This window comes from Stegodyphus dumicola, chromosome 10 (genome assembly GCF_044657685.1).
Source record: "Stegodyphus dumicola isolate Sdum_Otavi_A_Nest chromosome 10, ASM4465768v1".
NCBI classification, from domain to species: Eukaryota; Metazoa; Arthropoda; class Arachnida; order Araneae; family Eresidae; genus Stegodyphus; species Stegodyphus dumicola.
The window spans coordinates 186473560-186496249 of record NC_140777.1 but is presented as its reverse complement, the minus strand read 5'-3'; the positions used below and the strand labels follow the sequence as shown (position 1 = coordinate 186496249).

The 22690-nt window shown below is 32.4% G+C and overlaps 2 protein-coding genes across 3 annotated transcripts in view; one reads left to right on the top strand and one right to left on the bottom strand.

The window, feature by feature from the left end:
* Positions 1–681, top strand: part of LOC118204719 (DEAH-box helicase 15) — an 84737-nt gene extending 84056 nt beyond the window's left edge. For both annotated transcript variants that reach the window (XM_085826005.1, XM_085826004.1), the window contains one exon: positions 395–681. In XM_085826005.1, the coding sequence (XP_085682131.1) occupies positions 395–515 (121 nt within the window). In that variant the 3' untranslated portion in view covers positions 516–681. The remainder of the gene's footprint in view (positions 1–394) is intronic.
* A 4211-nt stretch (positions 682–4892) lies between these two features.
* LOC146995241 (protein BCCIP homolog) overlaps positions 4893–22690 on the bottom strand; it is a 57171-nt gene continuing 39373 nt past the window's right edge. Inside the window, exons 5-7 of the mRNA XM_085826003.1 lie at positions 14582–14769; positions 8173–8317; positions 4893–5117 (exon numbers count right to left, since the gene is read on the bottom strand). Coding sequence (XP_085682129.1) covers positions 4953–5117; positions 8173–8317; positions 14582–14769 — 498 coding nt within the window. The 3' untranslated portion in view covers positions 4893–4952. The remainder of the gene's footprint in view (positions 5118–8172; positions 8318–14581; positions 14770–22690) is intronic.

Genomic DNA, 22690 nt, shown 5'->3' with positions numbered 1-22690 from the left:
GACTCGCCCTTATACTTTAAACACATCATAGAATTTGCAGAACTGATGAAAATATCCTATTTTATCTTCATTCCCTGTTTGTGGAAAAAATTATTAAATTATTTACGCCAACATTTCCACATTGGTGTTATGAACTAGAAATCTAACTTATTACTACTTCTTTGATATAAGTGATCTGACTGCAGCAGCCCCCTTAATGATTTTGATATTTTCTAGTCATTCTTACTTATTTTAAAATATAATAATTTAACAAAAAGCTACTGTAGTTGAAATTTTTGTTTTTTGTGGAAGTTAGCTTAAAATCTGTATAGGCTCCATAATTCAGCTCTGTGATATTTCAATATTGTATATTTACTGAATTACATTAAATCTTTTTTTCCCCCCTTTGTTTCAGGCTATTGAAAATTGCAACAAACTATTATGATATTAGTAATTTCCCAGCCTGTGAAGCGAAGAGGCAATTAGAATTTCTTGCAAATAAAATGCAATCTCGTCAATATCAAGAAGGGTTTTAAATTAAAATTCTGCTTGAGTACTTTTTTAAACATTATTCATAAATAACATGCATATGATTGTAGAATGGTGTATTTCTTTGTATATTATCACACCCAGCATATTTTGGATTTGTATGAATATTGGGAACATTTTGTTGTTCATCATAATAAACATCAGTACATTGCATGTCTATTGAGTTTTTTTAATCATATAATAACAGTAAGTGAAATATTTGACTCTAATGTACTTTATGCAGCAGTGTTTGCATTAAGAAGCAGTATGTCCTTAGCTATTGTAAAACGGAGATCTGTAAGTCAGCCTCAGGTTAGAAGCAGCCATCACATAAATACAGTGAAATCAACAGAAGCACATTATTGTTTACATTTTTTGAATGTGATAATTTATATTTAATAAGCACAATGAATCCTTTCTTCACAGTCATCTTGTAAAGTGACAAGTATTTCTGTGAACATAAAACATTGATTTGAACAGGGTCTCTCTTTTTAAGGTAACCATCTCCACAGACCACATGGGATGGCATGGTTGGTTTACACAGAGTTTGCTGAATGTATTAAATAAAAATAAACCATGAATTTTTATATATATGGGGGGGGGAGGGAATGAGAGGCAGTAAGTCGAGAATGGCCTGCTCTCTAATATGTTTTATGAAAACATACGTCTCTAATATGTTTTATCATTTTGTTTACATATTATGAAAATGTTAATTAAAAAACACTACATATCATACATGTAAGATGAGCATTGCTGAGTGTATGTTTCAGGGAATACTAATTGATGCAGTAAAGTGTTAGGTAACATCCTACTATTGTGCTCAATCTAGAACTCTTCCAGTTTTGAATTTTGGGTTACCTTCCTCTCCCCAATCAGTTAAAATCAGCTGCTAAATTCCCTAAAAATAATATGAAATTTTTTATTTCTAAAGTTTTTTTTTTAACTTTGTCAAATATAACAATGTTTTGAAATTTCGGGGGTGGGGGGGGAATTGAAAAATTTATAACACTAAACACCAAATATAATTTTTGCCCATTTTTAACTACTTATTTATGTCAGTTTACCAGAAACTTTTTTGTAAAATCTAAATCAGTAGAATCATTTTACATTTTTTGTGTATTACTTCACTTCTAATAATTTCACTGCTTTTTTGAAAATCTATCATCAAATGCTATCTGTATTTAAAAATAAAATTATCTGATCAATTGTCCACTTATTAGTTATTAATATGTTTACATTAAGTGCCTACCAGAGCAAGTCGATAAGACCACTGAACATTGATAGGTTGATTTAGGGTCAAATCCTGGTGAATCTGTATGGCATTTTTGCAATTCTTTTCATGTAAAATGTAAATATGAACTGGTTTCCTTTTGAAAATTCTCCAAGAAGGCATCTTCCTCATAGGCTAGTAGCTGTAGAGAGCTTTGCTCTTATAAAAGCATATTGTTGCAACATTTTTTGTTTGAATTTGCATCTGCACATACAGTCGAACTTCAAGCTATCAAACATTTGGTTTGCTATATCCAATCTGATAAGGAAGGAGGAGATTATATTACAGTAAATAGTGTAAAAATTGATTGATGAATTACACAGAAAGAAGGATTAATTTCCCAAAAATTTAGTAGTTACTTTAATGTAAAACTATTAAAAATTAATAATTATTTTGTGCAGTTACTGAATTTTTTTTGTTTTTCATTTACGCCGTACTCTAATAATTTTACATAAAACATTACTTAATAAAAAAAAAATGGAAAAAGGTCTTATCCATTATTTTTTTTTATACTTTATACAAGTTTCCTTTTAAAATAGACTTATGCAAATATCAGGTAACCCCATTTAAAAGAATCCTGAAAACTACTGTGGAGTTATAATTTCAAATAATTCAGAATATTAATTTGAAACACATACATATACACACATATTTTCAGACAACTTTATAAGAAAATATTATATATTTTTATTTATTGAAAATTAATTTATGATTAACTATTATTTCACACACATGCTTACAATTTTGATGTCTCACATTAAAAAAAATATTTGCTAACATCAGCATACTTTTAAGGAAAGAGAGAATTAAGTTTTGAGAACTGCTGCATTTGCATGTGTATTTTTGTGTGTCATAGGTTGGCAAGTTCAGTAACATACTTGCCAACCTATGACACACAAAAATCAGGAGATTTTTCACAATGTTAAAAAGACTTTTTAAATGATACAGATAGTTTTTAATAATGAATTAACTTTAAATAGTTACTAATTCTTAAATGCAAGCAACACAAAAATACCTTACACATAAAAATAATTTTTATTACTTGCATCGTTTAAGAAAATCGTTACTTTAATCAGTTTTCGTACAAATGTTATGAACAGTGGCAGATTTTGCTTTCGTTAAGAAAGAAACCAGTAAAAAGGCAGAGAACAGACATTCTGCATTAATAACTTTTTGGTCCTTTGTTTTAGAAGAGAAATTTAATTTTTTCGTTTTTTTTTTTCAAAATAACTCATGTTGTCCTTGTGTACGCACATGTTTGAGAACATCTGCCCTTTCACCATGCGAAATCGAAAATTTGCAAGGACACGGTAGACATTACAAATTTATTGCATTTCCTTGAGGAAATAATGAAAGGAAAGTCAACTGTGTACAATATTTTGAAACATACACGTGCATTTCACCTTTCTCACAGACAACAAAAGATGATAATTTCTAAAACTATTTCCCGAAGGCATGTGTACTCACACAACTCGGGACAAAATGAACGAAATAACTAAAGAACATCCAAATAACAGCCTTGAGCTTGCTTTGTGCTCATTGGCTAATAAATGCCTGATGACACGCAGTGGAGCTCAATGTCCATTGGAGAACGTTTTTGTATACGTATAGCTCTTGCTCACAAAGCAAAAATTCTCATCTGATTCGCAAGGTTTTGTTTTAGATATAATCTAGAGAAATTTCAGTTGCTTTCAATCATCCAAAATCACTTTTTTTTTTTGTTCATATAACGAAGTACTATGCCAAGTACCATAAAAATCGTGAGAAATTTTAAGAATAAGAAAAGATCAGGAGAAATATATTGCAAATTGGGTTGGGAGAGCAGTCGAAAATCGGGAGTCTCCCGCCTAAATCGAGAGTTGGCATCTCTGCAGTACGATCACATGTTTTGCCATACAAAAATAATCTAGCCAGTGTAATCAGCAAAACATTTTGTTATACACGACTTTAGATTATAATTTGAAGTATGTATATTAGTAGGTGTTCGAGCTGAAAAACTACTAGAAAGAACAAAGTGTTTCATGGAATGTAATGAATTTTGATTAACTGTTCAGTTATTCAATAAATTATTCCTAACATCTTTTATCAATAGGATCTTCAGAGCCAAAAGTTATGTGTGTATGGTTATGTAATGAGAATAAAATTTCCCAGTTTGTTGCATCAAAGCTTTCCACATTCAAGGATGCTCAACATTTTTTCATAATAATACCCATATAAATAAATGAACTTTCAACAGTTTGTCTATGAAAGCAAGTTAAAACAAATTTAACCAGTTTTGCCAAGACTGGAGATTTTTGTTTTCCATCTTCTTTCAGCCTGAATATATCAGTAAAACTTTTTTTTTTTTTCATTTTTTGTAGAATACAAACAATGAAATAACTTTTCTGCGAAAGACAAATTGAGCAAACCCAGTTTACTCATATAAGAAGTTTGATCTCTCATTGAGCTTTATTTAGTTTTTGAACTTTATTAAATCTAAAAAATCCAGAATTCTGAACTATATTGAGACCACAATCACCCCTGAATTACAAATATGCATCATCCCTAAAACTCAAAGAACTGATTCAAACTCTGTTTCAATGTACGGCACAGTAGGATCTTCTAATGTATGCATGTTGTGTACTAATTTTCTAAGCTACATGCAGGGCTCGATTAACCATTAAGCGGGATAAGCACATGCTTAGGGTATCAAAAAATTTCCTATAACCAGTTTTAGGCTGCATAGTGCAAATAAATCACAACTGAGAGAGAGAAGGGATGAAGAAAAATATGTCTGAAACTTAAAGTTTTAATTGTGCCTTGTATTGTCTTTTATTTAGACTGCAAAGAAAGGCAGGAGAAAGATAAAGGCTTAAAGGTGATTTCATATTGTTCATGATTTTCATATGGTTGTATTTAAGAGTTAGTAACAAAAATTCTGGAAAAGTCTAAAAATTTTTAAAAAAAATTAGTCTAAGATATCCTCAATGTTTGATACATCCAGAAGTTCGCCATACCCATAAAAATAACAAAGTGTGTAGAAAATTGAAGGGGGCCGAAAAGTTTGTAATATATTCAGACTTGTAACTTGATGAATGAGAAATACAATATATCAGAGAATTAAAGAAATACAGGATTTCAGCATGTTTGAAAACAATTTATTACATAAATAATACACAGTCACGAAAATTTAGAATTATGCTTGAGAAATTTCTGAAACCATTTTCAAATACATTTCATCATATTTAGAAGCAGGTATGAGCATCACTCTTCGTTTTCGACGACCTTCATTTCCCTCATCTGTCCATGCACCAGAATCGTTTTCATTGGAAACTGGGTAATCAAATGACATCACTGCTGACTGCAATAATTAGATATATTAAAACCTATTAATTTAGATGCATATGAAATATTAAAATGTTTTCAAATAACACAATATACCATAACCCATAGAGATGCCCGAGACATAATAAATATTCCTACTTTTACAATTTGTAAGATCCTTCAGTTTTTAATGTATATTTACTATAACATTTTAAATTTAAGTTTTGCAGATGACGCTTCAATAATGCAAATGATGTCGTCACACCATATTCAACACAATTCGATAAAGTGTGCTGATATACACTTGGATTTGCATTATATTCAGTAATCAGTTGAGATACCAGCAGCTACCTTTTTGTCTTCAAATAGCAGGGCAGTCTGCAATGTCTATTATTTATCAATCAGGTGTTGATATCTAGTGCCAACGCCCATCAGCGGCCGAGTGGTAAAGACTCTGAACACTGAGGTTCGAATCCTGCAAACGGGCTGGCTGCATGGGCATTTTCGTGGTTTTCCCCATGCGTAATGTATATACGAGCCAGTTTCTCTTAAAAAGTCCTCCACGAAGGCATCCCTTCCTTTAGGCAGATAGCCCTCGTGTTCTTTGCCATAATAAATTAAAATAATAATCCAATCCAATCTAGTGCCCAACATTCAACAATAAGTCTCATTTTTTCATCTCTTTCATTTTTAAAATGATAGATTTTACTCAACGTTGGAACCAAAATTACAAGAAATTGCTGTTCTTTCTTCAACAATGAGGTAAAGGAAGTGACTATTATTTAGAAAATGAAGATTCAGAATTTAAACAAAATGCAGTCAGTAATGTTCTTGAGACTGCAAGAATAATGAATGAAAAAGAAACTTTTAACACAATTTAATAAATGAGAAGACAGAAGAATGAATTTGACATTCCAACTGAAAAGCCATGATTCTCGGAATTTAATATGGCAGAGAAACAGTCTTTAAACATTCGACGAGGAATGAAGATAATTTATATTTTCTGAAAAAATCCTAAAGAAACTATGGCTGAGAACGTATCTGAAAACTATCTTTATTATATTACAAATATACAAAAGCATACTTATGGTACACAGTGCATGTGAATTCCTTATTTGTTACAAACAAAAAAGAAATAATAAAGTTTATCTTAAATATATTTTAATTTTCTGTAAACTTATATTTTTATAACCCAACATAAATTGCTGCTCCCATGGATGTACCAACTTATCTATATGATTTCACAATAGTAAAAGCAAGAATGATACAGTAAAACATAGTCTTTATAAAGCAGAAATAACACATGCAGAATAATTTTATCTTTAAAAAGAAAAAAAAAAAAAAAAAAAAAAAAACCAGACAGAGGGAGCATACTGAAATGAGAGTGTCTCGTACATTTTATCAAACATATTAAGGTATAGCACAGAATAAGAAGGGCTAAGTATAGTTGACAATATGCAGCACAGTTCCCAATCCCTAATTTTTAACTTCTAAAGAAAATTTAAGCACTTATTGTTGAATAATAGTTTTACCAATATCATACACAACAGATTATCTACGATACTGTTACAATGAAGCAAATTAAGAGAAATAAAATTTCTCGCCAAGACAGAAAATAATAAGAAGCAGAAGATATATTTGTAGTATTATAGTTGTTTACATCTTTAAGTTTACAAGATGAAATGTTTATCATCAATTGTTCTTAAGTTACACAATACTAGATATTATACATACTACTAAAACCAGACATCAAAATGAAAAGATTTTGTAACCAATGAAATTTCTGAAAATTTGTAACAGGGTTGCCACTCAAGCAGGAGAAAGAAATTCCCTAACTTTTCTGGGTGTGTTTTAAAAAAATTCCAGTCTATCTGCATAGTGAACGTTGGCTGTGCAGAGGGTAAATTAATAATGGTACCACTTAAAAACACATAAATTTGCCAATTACATAAGACTTATAATACTATATGTGTGTGTGTATACATATAGTATTATAAGTCTTATGTAATTGGCAAATTTATGTGTTATATATATGTGTAAAAATCCCCAAAGCATTACTATTATAACTATAATAGGAGTTGTTACCCTCAATAACTTAATTACGTTTTTGTCAAACTAAGAGAACTTGCTATACAATATTTGCATACTAAACCACCATTCTACTCAGCAATCATCAAGTGTATTACAAAATTAGTTAAGTTCATATAAATTCTCTCTTTAATTACATGAAAAGAGTTATTAATACCAGAAGTGATAGTTAGCACATCTGAAATATTTGCAGTTACTGAAATATATTTATAATAAAATGTCAGTACAAATATAATTAATTAAAAGGAAAACTTAAAAATTAATTTTACATGCTATAAAGATATACAATTACAACAGAAATTGAATACTTACACTACATTCCATCTAAGTAATAAACAAAATTGGAAATGAAATTCATTGGTTTTTCAATGCAATGTATGAATTTTTAAACATTGGAATTTTTCCACCAATTATTATGATAAAATTATATCATGATAGCAGCTTTATTGTTTTAAAAAGTATTAAAGATAAATTCTGAAATAAAAGTTATTGTTTATTTACAAAATGGCAATGGGGGATAATTTCAACATATCTATCCAACGTTGACGTGAAATTCACTTTTTACGGATTACGACGTTCCCTGACATTACCCAGTTTTCCAGGAGTGTGGCAGCCCTGTTGTAATACATAACAAACAATTCAGCATTTCTTTATATGGCATGAACTTTATTTCTTGGAAGCAACACCAGCATTACTGGATGCACTTTATATGTGAATTATTGCATTACTTAAGTTCAGCAACAATATATTAAACAGGATGAAAACTTAACTATAAAATAAGGCATATTGTACTTTCTACTGCAATGCTCATTTTAATTAATCGATTAATTACTCGAGCAAAATTACCAACATTGTACAGTACATTTGAAGCAGATTATAGACACCTAAACTCACCTAACAGCTAAAGCTAGTTGTAGAATAAATTTCAATAGGATAATTTGTAAAATAATTAATATTTTGGTTTGTGATTCAAACTTTTTGAAAATAAAACAATTTATACATACCTCAGCAATAATTTCTTCTTCAGGATTTGCATAATGCACCCGGTCTTCCACTGGGCCACTGTCATATACAATAAGTTTACTTATTATGATATAATAAGCAAAATCAAATGGTTGTCCTAGTGCTTTGTATTTTTTAATATCATGGCTAAAAAAAAAAAAAAAAAAAAAATATTCCATGAGAATTGTAAAATTAATCATGAACATTTAATAACAGAATTGGTTTTCATGTTGCACTACTTCTTAAAAGCTAAATGGTTTTCATGTTGCAATATTAAGTGTTTTCGAGAGAATGCCAAACTGATTTTAATGTTATTCTGATGCAATTTGAATATCATTACGTAAATATCAATCCTTAACAAGTTTTTTAATAAAAAAAGACAGAATATTGAAAAATATTCATGATTACAAGTTTGCAAACTATGGTGATATCCTAGTTCACTATTAAAAAGTATGCTATTATGTTTAGATAGGGAAAAACAAACTTGTAAAATTATTTTTGATCAGACTGTAATGTGGATTGTGAGATAAACTTTGTTATTGTGACTCAGAAACAAAACAACATAGGATAGTGTAGAAATATGATGAATCTGCCTATTTCAAGATGCTCAAAATCCAGAAAACCCCTCAGAATCTCCCAAGAAGATTTTAGGCAATATTTTAGGGGATGAAATGAAATAACTGTTTATTGATTATATACCACATATCATCGTAAGAGATATTTATTATGCTAATTTGTTGACAGAATTTTGATGAAATATAAAGGTAAAACACTGTGGCAAATTGAGCAGAAAAGTGTTGTACAATAAGGTCAGTATACATGGCTCAGACTTTCCAGAATAATTTCAGTAGGTGGGCATTTCAATTCCAATTTTTGATCATACTGACTTTACATTATTTTACTTTCGTTTTGAAAACTAAGAAATATTTGCATAGTTCAGAATACAGCAGTGATGATGATATGAAATACTGTTGAGAAATGGTTTGACAGCTGGTTCCTCCCAACAACCTGATGGCACAACTAACATATCATGCTGCATTGTTCATGTTTTTAAAGGGTTATTAATTAATAATTTTTAATCTCTTGCCATCACTGGTAGATATGAATGAATTGACAGGGTTCACAGCCACATTTTAATTAAAAAAATAAGCACCTGTCTAATTACATCATACACAACTGCATAACCTTAAAAATTAGACTTGTAATTTAAATTATGAGAAATGAAGTACTTATTAAGAGAGAATAAGCATTACCTCAACCATGGAAAATAATTACTTTTTTTTTTTTTTTGTTTTGTTTTTAATTTTAAATGATAGTTCAATTTACAGAACTAGTTTACAATGAGAGGGAAAAAGAACTATGAAGAACTAAACTATATTACAAGATTTAATGATGAAATTTCAGTTCAAAATAGAAAAAATAAGTAATAATAAGGCATATTTATTGTATTCGCTTGGAACCTAATAACAAATACAATTTATTTTTCCACTTATATTGATATTTAAATAATTTAAATCTAAATTCTGAACATTTTCTAAATTTTCATTGTATATCAGTTTTCTCTTAACAGATATTGCAAGGAAAGTAATTTAAGTAAAAAAGAGGGACATGTCTGAAATCAGAAGACAGAAATTTGCTTCATGCAGTCATCTTTAACAGTAAAAACTTAACTAACCCGCTTACTTGGAAATTGGTGAATATTCGGACAGTCGAGCTTAACTTGAAGGAGCGGAGGGGGGGGGGAAACTGTAGCCTCTCTTTAGATTTTTCCGCTAAATAAATGCTTTTGACATTTCAATATGTGCATCATATAAAAAGAAAAACCAATGGAACTAAAAAATATTCTGCTTAGCAAGCACAGTATAACTCTTTTAAGTGTTCATAAACAAATCTCGGACTGAACATCAAAATTAATTATCTCTGCAAATATCGCAAACTTTATTGCACAATACGTGCCCCGTAATTCTTCCCTATGTGATATTACGCAATCGGAATCAACAACTACCGGTATTGGGAGAATAAAGAACTAAATAACTGGGCTGTTTTTCATTCTAATTTTCAACAGACGGCGTTAAATTTCCGGAATAGAATCATTCTTCGCTTGCGTTGGTAGACCGCAGAACTTTTAGTCCTATTCAATCCAGATTGAAAGGTGACCCCCCCCAAAAAAGTCCGTTGCTTGTTTTGCAGCAAACTGTAACAGTTTCAATATTCCAGATTTTACGGAGAAAGGGGAGACCTCCCAATCTTCATACTGTATAATATATTGGCCAAAAAAATGAAATTATTTTGACTATTCGATTACTTTATTTAAGCCATTCCGAATATTATTCCTTAGAAAGTTAATCTGTGTTAAAACACAACCATTTTTGGAAGTTTACTATACTTCAGCAGTTACTGCAACTATGTTATTATAAACATTCATACATATGCTCATAATATAAGCATAACGATCATAATAAACACGAATATGAACTGACTAAGCAAAACGAGAATGCAAATTTTTAAGATGTTTATAGAAATTCAAACGTGTGTAGTATTTGGGGAGGAAAAGAATGCTGAATGTAACAAAATTTTCTACTGCTTTCGCAATTCTTTGACCAATAGAACGACGGGCACCTGTCTGTACTCTTCGTGCACACCAAAGGTTATGTTAATGCAGAGAAAGGGGGGAAAGCTATTTCCGGGAGTATGACTCACCATCTGACATTCCATATTAGGAAGAAAAGTTGTTTATTTAGTTTCGGCTTTGGTACCAGAAAAAAGCAGCGCATTCATTAAAAAAAAAAGCACTAAAAGCAAAAAATAAGCACTAAAAACAAAAAAATAAGGGCTTTAGAGAAAAAGTAAGCACCTATAAGGGCCTTTATATTTTATTTTCAAATATAAGGACTTAATAAGGACCACTACGAAAGCTGATCGATCATTTATGCCCAACTAACAGACAAGTACCTATACATTTTATCATGCTTATTTGACACTTGAAAGGAAGCTAATTTTAAAGTATGTGAATCCAATGGGTAACTCACAAGCGATGTCATAACTACATGAAAAGCATGTATTTGAAATATAAAAGGTGAGGATAAAATATTAAGTAAATTTCACATTATTTAAATTTTTCGCTAAAGAGCAAGTGTCAACAGCCTATTGGTACTTGCAGAGAAATATGAGATCTCAATTTAAATCCAGCCTCTGCCAGGGTCTGCTTTTTAAAAAAAGAATTACTACAAGTATTTTTTTTTAAGTGCTCCAATTTATTGCATTTTCCTAAAATTTATTTGTTACTGATGGATGATATTTATCACCGAATATTCAAAATATAAAATACTGGTAACAAGCATACTGAATAAATAATGGTTTCTCGCAATTTAAATTTTATGGGATGATGAAACCAAAATACAACAGAAGAACAACACATGGATCCATTTATGTTGCAAATGATATACGGGAAATCTTTATAAAAGCTTAATGGAAAGGCACTTTCCCTTTCAAAGTTTTAATGTAAAAAAAATCATAATTAATTTATTGTGCCAGGTATCAATAATTTTATATTAAAAACTATTTATGATAAATACTACATATATTAACCATAAATAAATTTGTGAGAAAATGTTTTAAATTAGTATAAAAATAAACGAAAAAGAGCTTTTTCTAAGAAAATTTTTACAGCCTTTAAAATTATTTTTAACAAATATTCTTTTCTTGTTCTCAAAATAAAGCAACATTACAGGAATTAAAAACATTGATTTAAGAAAAGCTGGCAAAAGTTGGATTCAAACTGAGGACTTCTCATAAGCCCCATTTAATTGTTTAAGGATACTGCTGCTTGCTGCCGAGAGAGAAATTCAAGCAATATGAATATTAAATTAAAGTAAAAATAACATGCCAAATAACAATTATTGGAGATGTTAAAGTAAAAAGGATCAGTAGTAATTTTTATAAATTTGCAAAACTAGTTTCAAAAGTTTGAATCTTTTTCAGTTGGAGTGAAAATGAAGAATTGGTATCATGTGAGCAAAGGCTTCTTCATTTTCATCTTTTGCAGCTGAAGAAGGTTCTAACTTCAAACTCTTGAAACTCCTGAAAATTTATGAAATTACTGCTGATTCTTGTTGCCTCAGCCACTTAAATATTCTGACTGTTATTCAGAAATTTAGTCTTATCTATTCTTTTTTTTTGTTTGTTTATTATTAAGAGATGCACATTCTCTGTTTGCATATATATTTATTTTGTAACCACTACCACATGAGATGGTGTCAAGTTGAGACTGGATCTGTTTAAAAGAAAGTACATTATTTACCAATGCTACACACTATCTTCTTCAAAACGGTCACCTTGTACAGCAATACAACACTCCCAGCATTTCTGCCACTGCTGGAATGTGTCCTAGAAGTCTTCTTTTCAAAACGTGTCTGCAGTGGGGTCAAAATGGCAAACTTTGAGCTGGATCTTCATCTTCGGAAAAATAGTGAAGTCCACGGGAGCCAAATGAAGACTGTTGCTTTGTCTTAGGGCTGTGTCCACACACCCAAATTTCGCCATCGATAATGATTCTCTACATGAAAAACGAGCCATCCACAGCACACTGGCAGACTTCGATGCAGCATTCCTTCTGCTCCTGTGTCAGCAGCCTGAAGATGAACCTGGCAGTAACACAGTGCATGTTTAAATCCCACATGAGGCTTGTGTGCGCTGTTCCATATAAAACACTGACAATGCATGATTTTTCTTTCACTCCCTGAAAGAAAGTTTTTGGTTCAATGGTCGTGTACAGCATATGATGTCCTAAGATGTGCTTACTGTATCCTTGTCTTAAGAGTTAAATGTCAACATTTGTCTCTCATAGCCTTTGTTCAGAACACAAAAAAGTGATGGTGAAGATAAAAGAAAAACAACATAAAGGTGTCTTTCATTAGGGGTGGTATGTAATTTTTTTTGTCTGTTTGTTACATCTTGCAGAAATTCTGGAAAAAATATGAGACATACAAAAAAGTTTTAATTAAATGATATCCATACAGTTTGTTACATTCAATTTCCATAGTCAAATAGGTTTGCTATTACAGTATATAATAACATTAAGAGTATCAAAACGGGATGGGACCAAAAATTCTGCTTTTTGTAGCAGGGTTTGATTTTTAAAGACATTTATTTTCCAGATACTTAGTAACACTAAAAATCAACTAAAAGAAAAAAAAAAAAGTTCTTAATTATTTCAGTAACAATTTTTTAACAAATACCTTTTCGGCAAAACTAGATCCCATATTTTCAACTAGTGTTCTGAATATGTTGAAAACAGTCAGAAATTTAGATTTGCTAGAAAGTTGCAATAATTTTTGCACAACAAGGCCAGCCTAACAAATGACTAATGACAGAATATTTATACCAAAATGAAAATGACTTCAGTTCACAGAGAAACACAGATGCAGTTGTGGAAGGCATAACATTAACCCTTTTGTGCCGACTGTCACGCATATGTGCCAACAAGAAACAAACCCATTTCCCAGCCGGCATCCAGGAACATTTTAAAGACCATTAGATGGCATCCCATGTCCATAACTTTTGAAATGAATATAGTTTTTAGGATCCTGACCTTCATTTTGATCACATTCTGCTTAATGTTGATGTCAGCTGTTGTGTGTGTGGGGGAGGACGGAAAGCATAATGTAGACAAAGAGTTTGTCTCTTTAACTCACCACGTGATATAAAAATCTGTGTTTCTGTGATATCTCTTTGAATTCTTTTTTTTTTTTTTTTTTTTTTTTGCTAATATGCAGGGCTTTTTGGGTTACTATGTGAAGTTCTATTATGCTTTTATTTCTTATATTTCATGTACTTTCATTTTACTTCGGGAAGTCTCGATGGGGAGCAAGTGTTATTTATTAGATGAAGGATATACTCACATGGTAAATGAGCCAATCAGTGACATGAATAAGCGTGATGATTCATTTTCTAAAGAGTTAGAGAGCAATATTCCTAATGATTTCCCTATAGACATTTTGTGGAAGACTGAGCTCACTTCAGAATAATTTGAATAGCACTTCTGAAAATTATTTCTCAAAGTAAGCAATTTTTTTAATATATTTTTATGTACAATAAAGGAAAAAGATTATTAAATGCTAATTTTAACATACATGATAGCATAAGTAATAATCTAAATAATACCAAAAAGTATGACATTAGAATGTAATTTTGTGTGCGTGTGTGATTTTTCCCCCTCTTAAGTTCGGCTTAGCTTAAGTTCGGACGTAAAACCCGTCTAGTGGTACCATTAATTTCGAACCCCATTCATCCTGAGGGAGTGTCTTAAACAAAGGTGCACTGTCTTGAAAGGGTTAATAATCACTTCTTACTACATATTCTTAACCACACCAATATAGAACTTATACACAGCAGAAGAAACTTAAATAATACCTTAATCCAGCATAAAGTGGCACTGCTATTTGTGCTGGAATGTTGACCAGGCGTTCACTGATTATGAGGCCAACATGTTTTTCCATATCCTCAAGGATGTTTTTAAAGGTTCCATAGTCACTCTCAGCACAGACTTCCTTGCATTTGTCTAACAGCAATGAATGTATTTGCCTAATACACTCCATATTCTAAAATTACAAAAAATTTATTTCCTTAAATTAAAAAATACAAAGCATTTTTAATATACCAACATAAAGTGATGATGATTGACAAAATTAACATTAACATTGTGGGATTAATGTTTAAACTTTAGTAACAAAAAGTTATTAAATTTACTTCTTTTTATATTGCCTGTTTTTGCCATGAGGTTTGCTCATTCCCAAATATATGTAGATTTGAGTGGCATGCAATTTTACTACAAACAGACAGAGAGAAATTAAGGATTGGAAAGTAAGAATTTTGCCCGCAGAGTGGTGATTTGCAGATTAAAGCAGAGTCTTATTTTTTTTGTACTGAGTATTCTAGATCAGGGTTAGATCCTGTCTTGAAAAAGTGTGCTTGAATTTCTGCCGTGGTTTAGACAAGCTCGTCGTCTCTAGTCAAATTAGATACAAACTGTTAAATTTATATCCATTTTGAAAGGACGCTTTGAGTTTAAACTACCGTAATTTCTGGAAGAAACGCCGTGGCGTTTACGTGTTTAAAACTTAAATTTTCAGCGGGTGCGGCATTTAGGTGCACTGAAAATAAAATATTTCCTATGATGGTCATTGTACATAGTTTGGATGGCCTTGTCATTGTGCATAGATTGGTGCTGTTCCCACACAAAAGACCACTCAGTTGCTTTTTGCGAACGTTATTTTGTTTACGTTCTTTCCCTTGAACGGACCTACATGCCTTATTCATCCTAAACGAGATCTCAGAACAATAACATTCTTCCCCCTTTCAAATCAACATTCTCATCAGTTTGAATAGTCTCTCTCCTCTGCCATTCGATGAATCTTTCAGGACCCATCCTCTTTCCACCCCTGCCTTTTCTGAAATTTTTTTCAAAGGCGGACATGACTCCACCTGCCTCGCAATAACGAACTCTGACGTATTTCCCCTTCAGCATGAATGGATTTTTCTTGGCATTCTGCCAAATACAGATCCCATCAGTTAGGGTACAAGTACTTGTTGGATAGTTTTTAATTAGGGAGCGGAAAATTTTTGAAAATGTCTCTAAACGGCACAGAAGCTATACATTTCTTACCTTTATTTTTGAGTTATGGTTTCATTTCATGCATTTTTCTTAACTGGTATGTCATATATCAGGACTTAGGTTGAGTTTTTGCATCTATACGGCCCACGACGATGTCACGCGCAATTTAATCTATTGCGGCGTTTCTGTGTAATTTTAATTTTTTTCCCGCCATTTTTCTCAAGTGCGGTGTTTACGCTGATGCGGCCTTTCTTCCGGAAATTACGGTAGGTCCAGATTGGCTGGTAAATTTTTAGGTTTGTATATTTTAATCACTTACAAGTGGCGAGGTAAAATCTATTTGAAATGTTTTAATTCTGTGCCTGTTTGTCTGATGGTTAGATAGTCTGGCAGTGATAATTCACCTTAATTAACATAAATAACACCTTCTTGTTATGACATTGACAATACTAAGTTATTTGGAACCCAAAACTGTTACAACTAGTGCCCAAAATGGTAGATTGGGAGAAAAGTTACTGCAAAGTTTTGAAAGAAATTTAGTTTTGTGTAAAAGTGAATTTGGTGGTGTAGATAGTTGTGAAAATTAAGTGGTGATGGCACAAAGACTAAATGAAGGTGCAGTATTAGATAGAAGTGTGTTGACCCCGGCAAGGAACCGGCACATTAGAAGGATTTGGCTGGTTATGAGATGCATCAAGCCAAATGTCATATTTGAAGGAATAGGATCAGTATTACAGTTTTTAGAAGAAATTGAGACACATTTTGTATGTAGTACCAGATTCTCAGACGGTAGTTGTTAAAAACAGTCTTAAAAACTTCCATAGAATTATCATATGTGAGAAGAATGCTAGGTCTCAACTTCCTTCTGCATAAATTTTGATTTACTGTAGACTTTCAAAAGAGAGATGAAAGAGCAATTGCTTGTTCAAGCAGTGAAAAATATGTACTCGAGGTTAAGGCTAATTTTGGAATTTCTTATTTATGTTAAAATATATACAGTACGAAATGTCTGAGACATTGATTTCAAAAGATATGAAATGGATGGTTAGTTTAATGCAGAGATGAGTGGCAACGGTTTATGCCAAAAAACTCCAGCCTAGACAGAAGGTTCATTAAAGGAAGGTAGAAAACTGGTAGAATGTAAAGTTAACTTTTTTAAAATTAAATGGTAGAATATAACACTAAATCAGGGTTTGTAGCCACATTTTAGTTAAAAAAATAAGCACCTATAAGCACTTCAAGCACATTTTAAGAAAAAAAAAAATAAGCACCTGTCTAATTACATTATACACAACTTCATAACCTTAAAAGAAAATTAGACTTGCAATTTAAAATATGAGCAATGCAATATTTATTAAGAGAATGAGCATTACCTCAACAATGGAAAACAATTAACTTTTTTTTCTTTTATTTTAAATGACAGTTCAATTTAAAGAATTAGTTTACAATGAGAGAAAAAAAAAACTATGCAGAACTAAACTATATTACAAGATTTAATGATGAAATTTCAGTTCAAAATAGAGAAAATAAATAATAATAAGCTATATTATTTGTACTCGCTTGGCACCTAATAATAAATGCAATTTATTTTTCCACTCACGTTAATATTTAAATAATTTAACTTAAATCAAAATTCTGAACATTTTATAAATTTTCATTGCATAACAGTTTTCCCTTAACATATATTCCAAGCAAAGTAATTTAAGTAAAAAAGAGGAACATTTCTGAAATCAGGAGACGGGGAAATTCCTTCATGCAGCCATCCTTTAACAGTAAAAGGCGCAATACGTGCGGCGATTCTTCGATACGTGATATTGTGCAATTGGAATCAACAGCTGCCGGTATTCGGAGAATAAAAAACTAAATAAAGAAAAGAAAGAGAATTACTAATCTGGGGTGTTTTTGATTCTAATTTTGAACAGACTGCGTTAAATTTCCGGAATAGATTCATTCTCCGCTTGGGTTGGGTAGACCGCAAAATATTTAGTCCTATTCAATGCAGATTGGACAATGACCAAACAAACAAAGAAACAAACAAACAAACAAAAAAAAAAAAAAAAAAGTCCGCAGCTTCAAGATTAGAGACTTTGTGGAGAAAGGGGAGAACCTCCCAACCTCCGAATGTATAATGTATTGGAAAAAAAAAAATTTTTGACTATTCCATTACTTTCTATTTATTTAAGCCATTCCGAATATTATTCCTTAGAAAGCTAATCTGTGTAAAAATACAACCATTTTTGGAAGTTTATCTACACTTCAGCAGCTACTGCAACTATATTATTATAAATATTCATACATATGCTCATAATATAAGCATAATGATCAAAATAAACACGAATATGAATTGACCACGTGGAACGAGAATGCAAATTATTAAAATCTTGATAGAAATTCAAACATGTGTAGTATTTGGGTGGGAGGAAAAGAATACCGAATGTACCAGAATTTTCTACGGTTTTCGCAATTCTTTGACCAATAGAATGACGTGCACCTGTCTGTACTCTCGCGCGCACCATAGGTTACGTTAATGCAGAGAAAGGGGAAAAAGCTATTTCCGGGAGTATGATTCACCATCTGACATTCCATATAAGGAAGAAAAGTTGTTTATTTAGTTTCGGCTTTGGTACGGAGGGAAAATGCGCATTCATTAAAAAAAGCACTAAAAGCAAAAAATAAGGGCTTTAAAGAAAAAGTAAGCACCTATAAGGGCCTTTACATTTTATTTTCAAATATACGACTTATAAGCACTTGCAAGGACTGCTACAAACCCTGTAAATACATGATGATAAGCTGATGCTGAATGTTGAAGATGAGCAAGCAGGAACAGTGAAATACAAGTGCAGGAGAATCTCTCGAAATAATGTTCAAGTCTTTATACTCACACTACAGTGAATGCGCAGGGTACTGCATGCTATGCTAATGTCAAAAATGCAAATACTCCACAGTACTCCCCCCAACACCTGCCACAGGCACAAGAGGTCAGAGATACCTAGGGAACTTGACTCTCCTGCTGGAGCGAGTAGTCTGCACTGGAGGTATAGTGACATTCGGTTTTACAGTAAAAATCTGCTCAGGAACAGGAACTGATACTACAGTATCTGAAACCCAAATACTGGTTTCAAGCGATAAATGCTGATCACAGATTCTTTTCCTTTAATAAGAAGGGAAACATTTTTATTACTTTAAATGGTCCGTCATACGGGTAATCAGTGGTGGTTTTATTGCATCGTGTCTCACAAGTATGTGAGTACATTATTCTAAAGTTGCTGTACAAAATACTTATTAACATGAGTTAATGTAGATACTGGTGATATCTCTCAATGCCGCACACAACTTCTGTAAAAACGAAACTGGATCAGAAGAATTAGAAACTTAAGTGGGTTGTAAAAATTCTGAAGGGAGACAAACAGTCATTCCATAAACCATTTCCGAGCATGTTCCTCTGAGACCGTCTTTGTATGTTGTTCAAAGACTGAGGAGTGCAACTGGAAGGCTCATTGCCCATTATTATGGCACATTCGCACTTCTTTTAGTGAATGAAGGAATTTCTCATTTAATCCATTAGCTGCAGGGTGGTACGGAGAAGTTTGAATTCGGTAAACACCAAGAATTTTATTGAGAGTAGTGAACATGCATGACTCTTCTGGCAGAAAAATTCACCGGGATCTGTCTTGATCAGTACTCATGGTCGTGGGAACTCCAAACCTAGATATGCAATAGTAAAAAATGCTTAAATGGCAGTTTCCGTCGAAATATCCTTCTTAGGTACTGCTTCCGGCCATCAGGAAAAATCATTCGATAAGGGTAAAAAGGTTGGAGTATCCTTCTGAAGGTGGCAAGGGCCCGACTAATGCACTTATTCAAAACACTGACTTGCGTCCAGCAAAAACCTGCAATGGGCTGTCAGTATGCCGTATGACTTCGGACTTTTGGCAGTCAATGCAAGCAAGAGTCCAAGCACACAATTCCTTGACATAGAAGGCCATACAAAACATTAGATTCTTGATGGTATACCTTGATGAGAAAGTCCATGGAGAGAATCAAACACTGCCTTTCGTAATTGATTAGGAATGAAAGGATGGATCTTGTCACCACTAACGTTACAGTATATAGCCAAGTCAATCATCGAAGTAGAGAATACAAAAATCTAAATAAGAAAGTACTCGATGAAAAATTTTTTAATTTGTTTGAACTTGCATTTTGTAAAACAAACGGCAAAGAAACTCAAATAATCCAAACTGGGTGGTTACAGCTTTTTTAGGCATGTCCTCGTGATTAACAGGAATTTAATGTTGTGCCATAGCCAAATCAAGTGCTGAGAAAATATTTTTTCCAAAAAATATCTGTGGAGAATCTTGAATATGCGATACAGGATACTGCTAAGGAATAGACACAGCATTCAGGGAGCGATAATCATCACATGGGTACGAAGGGCTTTTGGAAGGCTGAATAATTTCTTTAACATAAGGAACTCAAACACTTCTCTTGCCACTCGGAATACATCCACTGATAAACGACAAGGTTTAGAGAACACGAGAGGACCTTTAGTCTCAATACAATGAAAAATTGTTGAATTCTGATTATTGTTGGTTATGTAAGAAGAATTAGTGAGTTTGGAGTATTCAGCTAGTAATCTATTAAATTTAGAATCATCAAGAAGAACAGATATGCATGAATGAAAAGAATTCCCAAACAATTTACCACAGAATGATAAATTAGTTTTAGAATCAATATAGCAATTATTAGCAACATCAACAAATAATCCATATTTCTTAAGGAAACCTACACCTATAATTGGTGGATTTACATCTGCAATGACAAATACCCAAGTTAAGGTATGAGGTAAGCTTAAGTTTAAAGTAAGGCGTTTAGTGCCAAATGAGGGTATTTTAGTTCCATTGGTAGCAAACAAAACTAAATTCTGCGAAGGCTTAGAACACAGAGCATACTTTTATGGTTATACCAACACATCCGCACCAGTACCAGTTAAATATTTTATTTTGAAGAGGGGTTGGACAAGAGTGTACGATTCACCTGGTGGTCTCTATTTTGGTGAAAAGAACACAAAAGACTGACATTTCCTTGCATGTTCCCCAAAATTTACATGATAAAAGCAAAACTTGTTTGTTCGCACTTTATCACAATTAGTATGTAAGCATGACCTGCTGCAATGGTATGAATGCCAAAAATTACACTTAGCACTGCGAGAAATGTGTCCTAAGGTAGAGGTTTACTCACTTACTTGTTTAGTCAGCTCCGTTACCTGGAGTTCCAAATGACCAGTAGCAGATTCACTTGGCTCAGGGGTCACCACAAAGCAAGCCCAGCAATCTTATCAGCAACCACAGCCAATTTATTCAAATCACCTTCACCAAGAGCAGCTAAAATTGACTGTGTACTATTAGGAATTAGGAAGCCTTGCAAGCCTTAAAGACATTAGCAAGGATTTACCTGTGGCATCATCTGGCAAAGTCCGCATATGAGTCGATAACTGAGAAGGACGCTGGTCGTGAAACACTAAAACTTGCAAGAGAGTACAAATTTTCGACGCTTCGCTCTTGGAATGCACTAAAATCAATCTTTGTTTTAGGGCATCATATTTTCCAGTAGTGGGAGGTTTTAAAATCATATCATCGAGAGAATTAAGTCTATCAGAGTCATGCAGGAGCAACAACATGGTTAAATTTGGTTAAATCAGAAGTTATGTTAGAAAGGGAAAACTGCAATTCAAATCTGACAAACCATACGGAAGGATTTGTTTTTTAAAAAGGCAGTAATTTTACCAAAACATGCGACACATGTGTAGTCATTGAACTTTAAGGTACAATGTTATCTGTGAAATTTTCATTATATAACATTATCAACTTTCTACAAATAAGTATTACAAATATTAATAATAAAACAAAACATAAAAAGATAGAAAAACTATCACACATCTGTACCTATTACAGACACAGACTGGAAAGAAAATGCATGCCAACAAAAATACAGAATATTTGTTACATAAAAGAATACCGTACATATTAATACGGAAGAAAAAATGAACTCCTATGAACCAGTCTTACCTACACTCCAAAATTCACAATAAGCTGTGAAAAAAAATTATCCAATATCAGCACTGACATACTAAGTGATCAGTACTTTCACTGAAATATTCTTGATTTGCAGCTCCATAATAGAAATGTTAGCACAGATACTGTTGCCATAGAATCTCAATACTCAGCTTCCTTTGGCCACGCATAAGTGCAGCGTTCTTGTGTCCCCAAATGTGGCAATGGTTTATGCCACAAAGCTTGCCAGAAGGTTCAATAAAGGAAAGTTGAACACTTTGGTTGAATACAAAATTAAAAGGTAAAATAGGAACTAAATACATGATGATAAACCTATGCCGAATATCGACCACAAGCAAACAGGGACAGTGAAATACAGATGCAAGAGTCTCTATGCGAAACATTCAAGCCTTTGCACTTGCACTATAGAGAATGCACACAAGTACAGCGCAGCAAACGTGGATACTGCATGCAAATGTGAAAAATGCAAATACTCCACCACAGATGTTTCAGTGCAGCTCTACAAACATTTAACTGAGTTTGTGAGCTCTATGACTGAATGAAAGATGTATAAAACCTTCATTCTGCACACAATTATATGGTTTCCAGCTATCTGAGACAGTTACAGAACCTTGGTTTATTTTTCTCTTAATAACTTTGAAAACAGTTGTCCTGATTCTTTGCTCAACAAACTAGGGGAAAAAAAAAATAATAATAATATTGCCTAACTTCTTTTCAATCTCTCCAAATACCCAGGTTCCATTCACTCTTTTATGGCAATTATACTTTCACCAGTCATACTTTCATACACATGCATTTCTGCAGAGGAAAATAGGTACTTTTAAGGACATTTAAGGA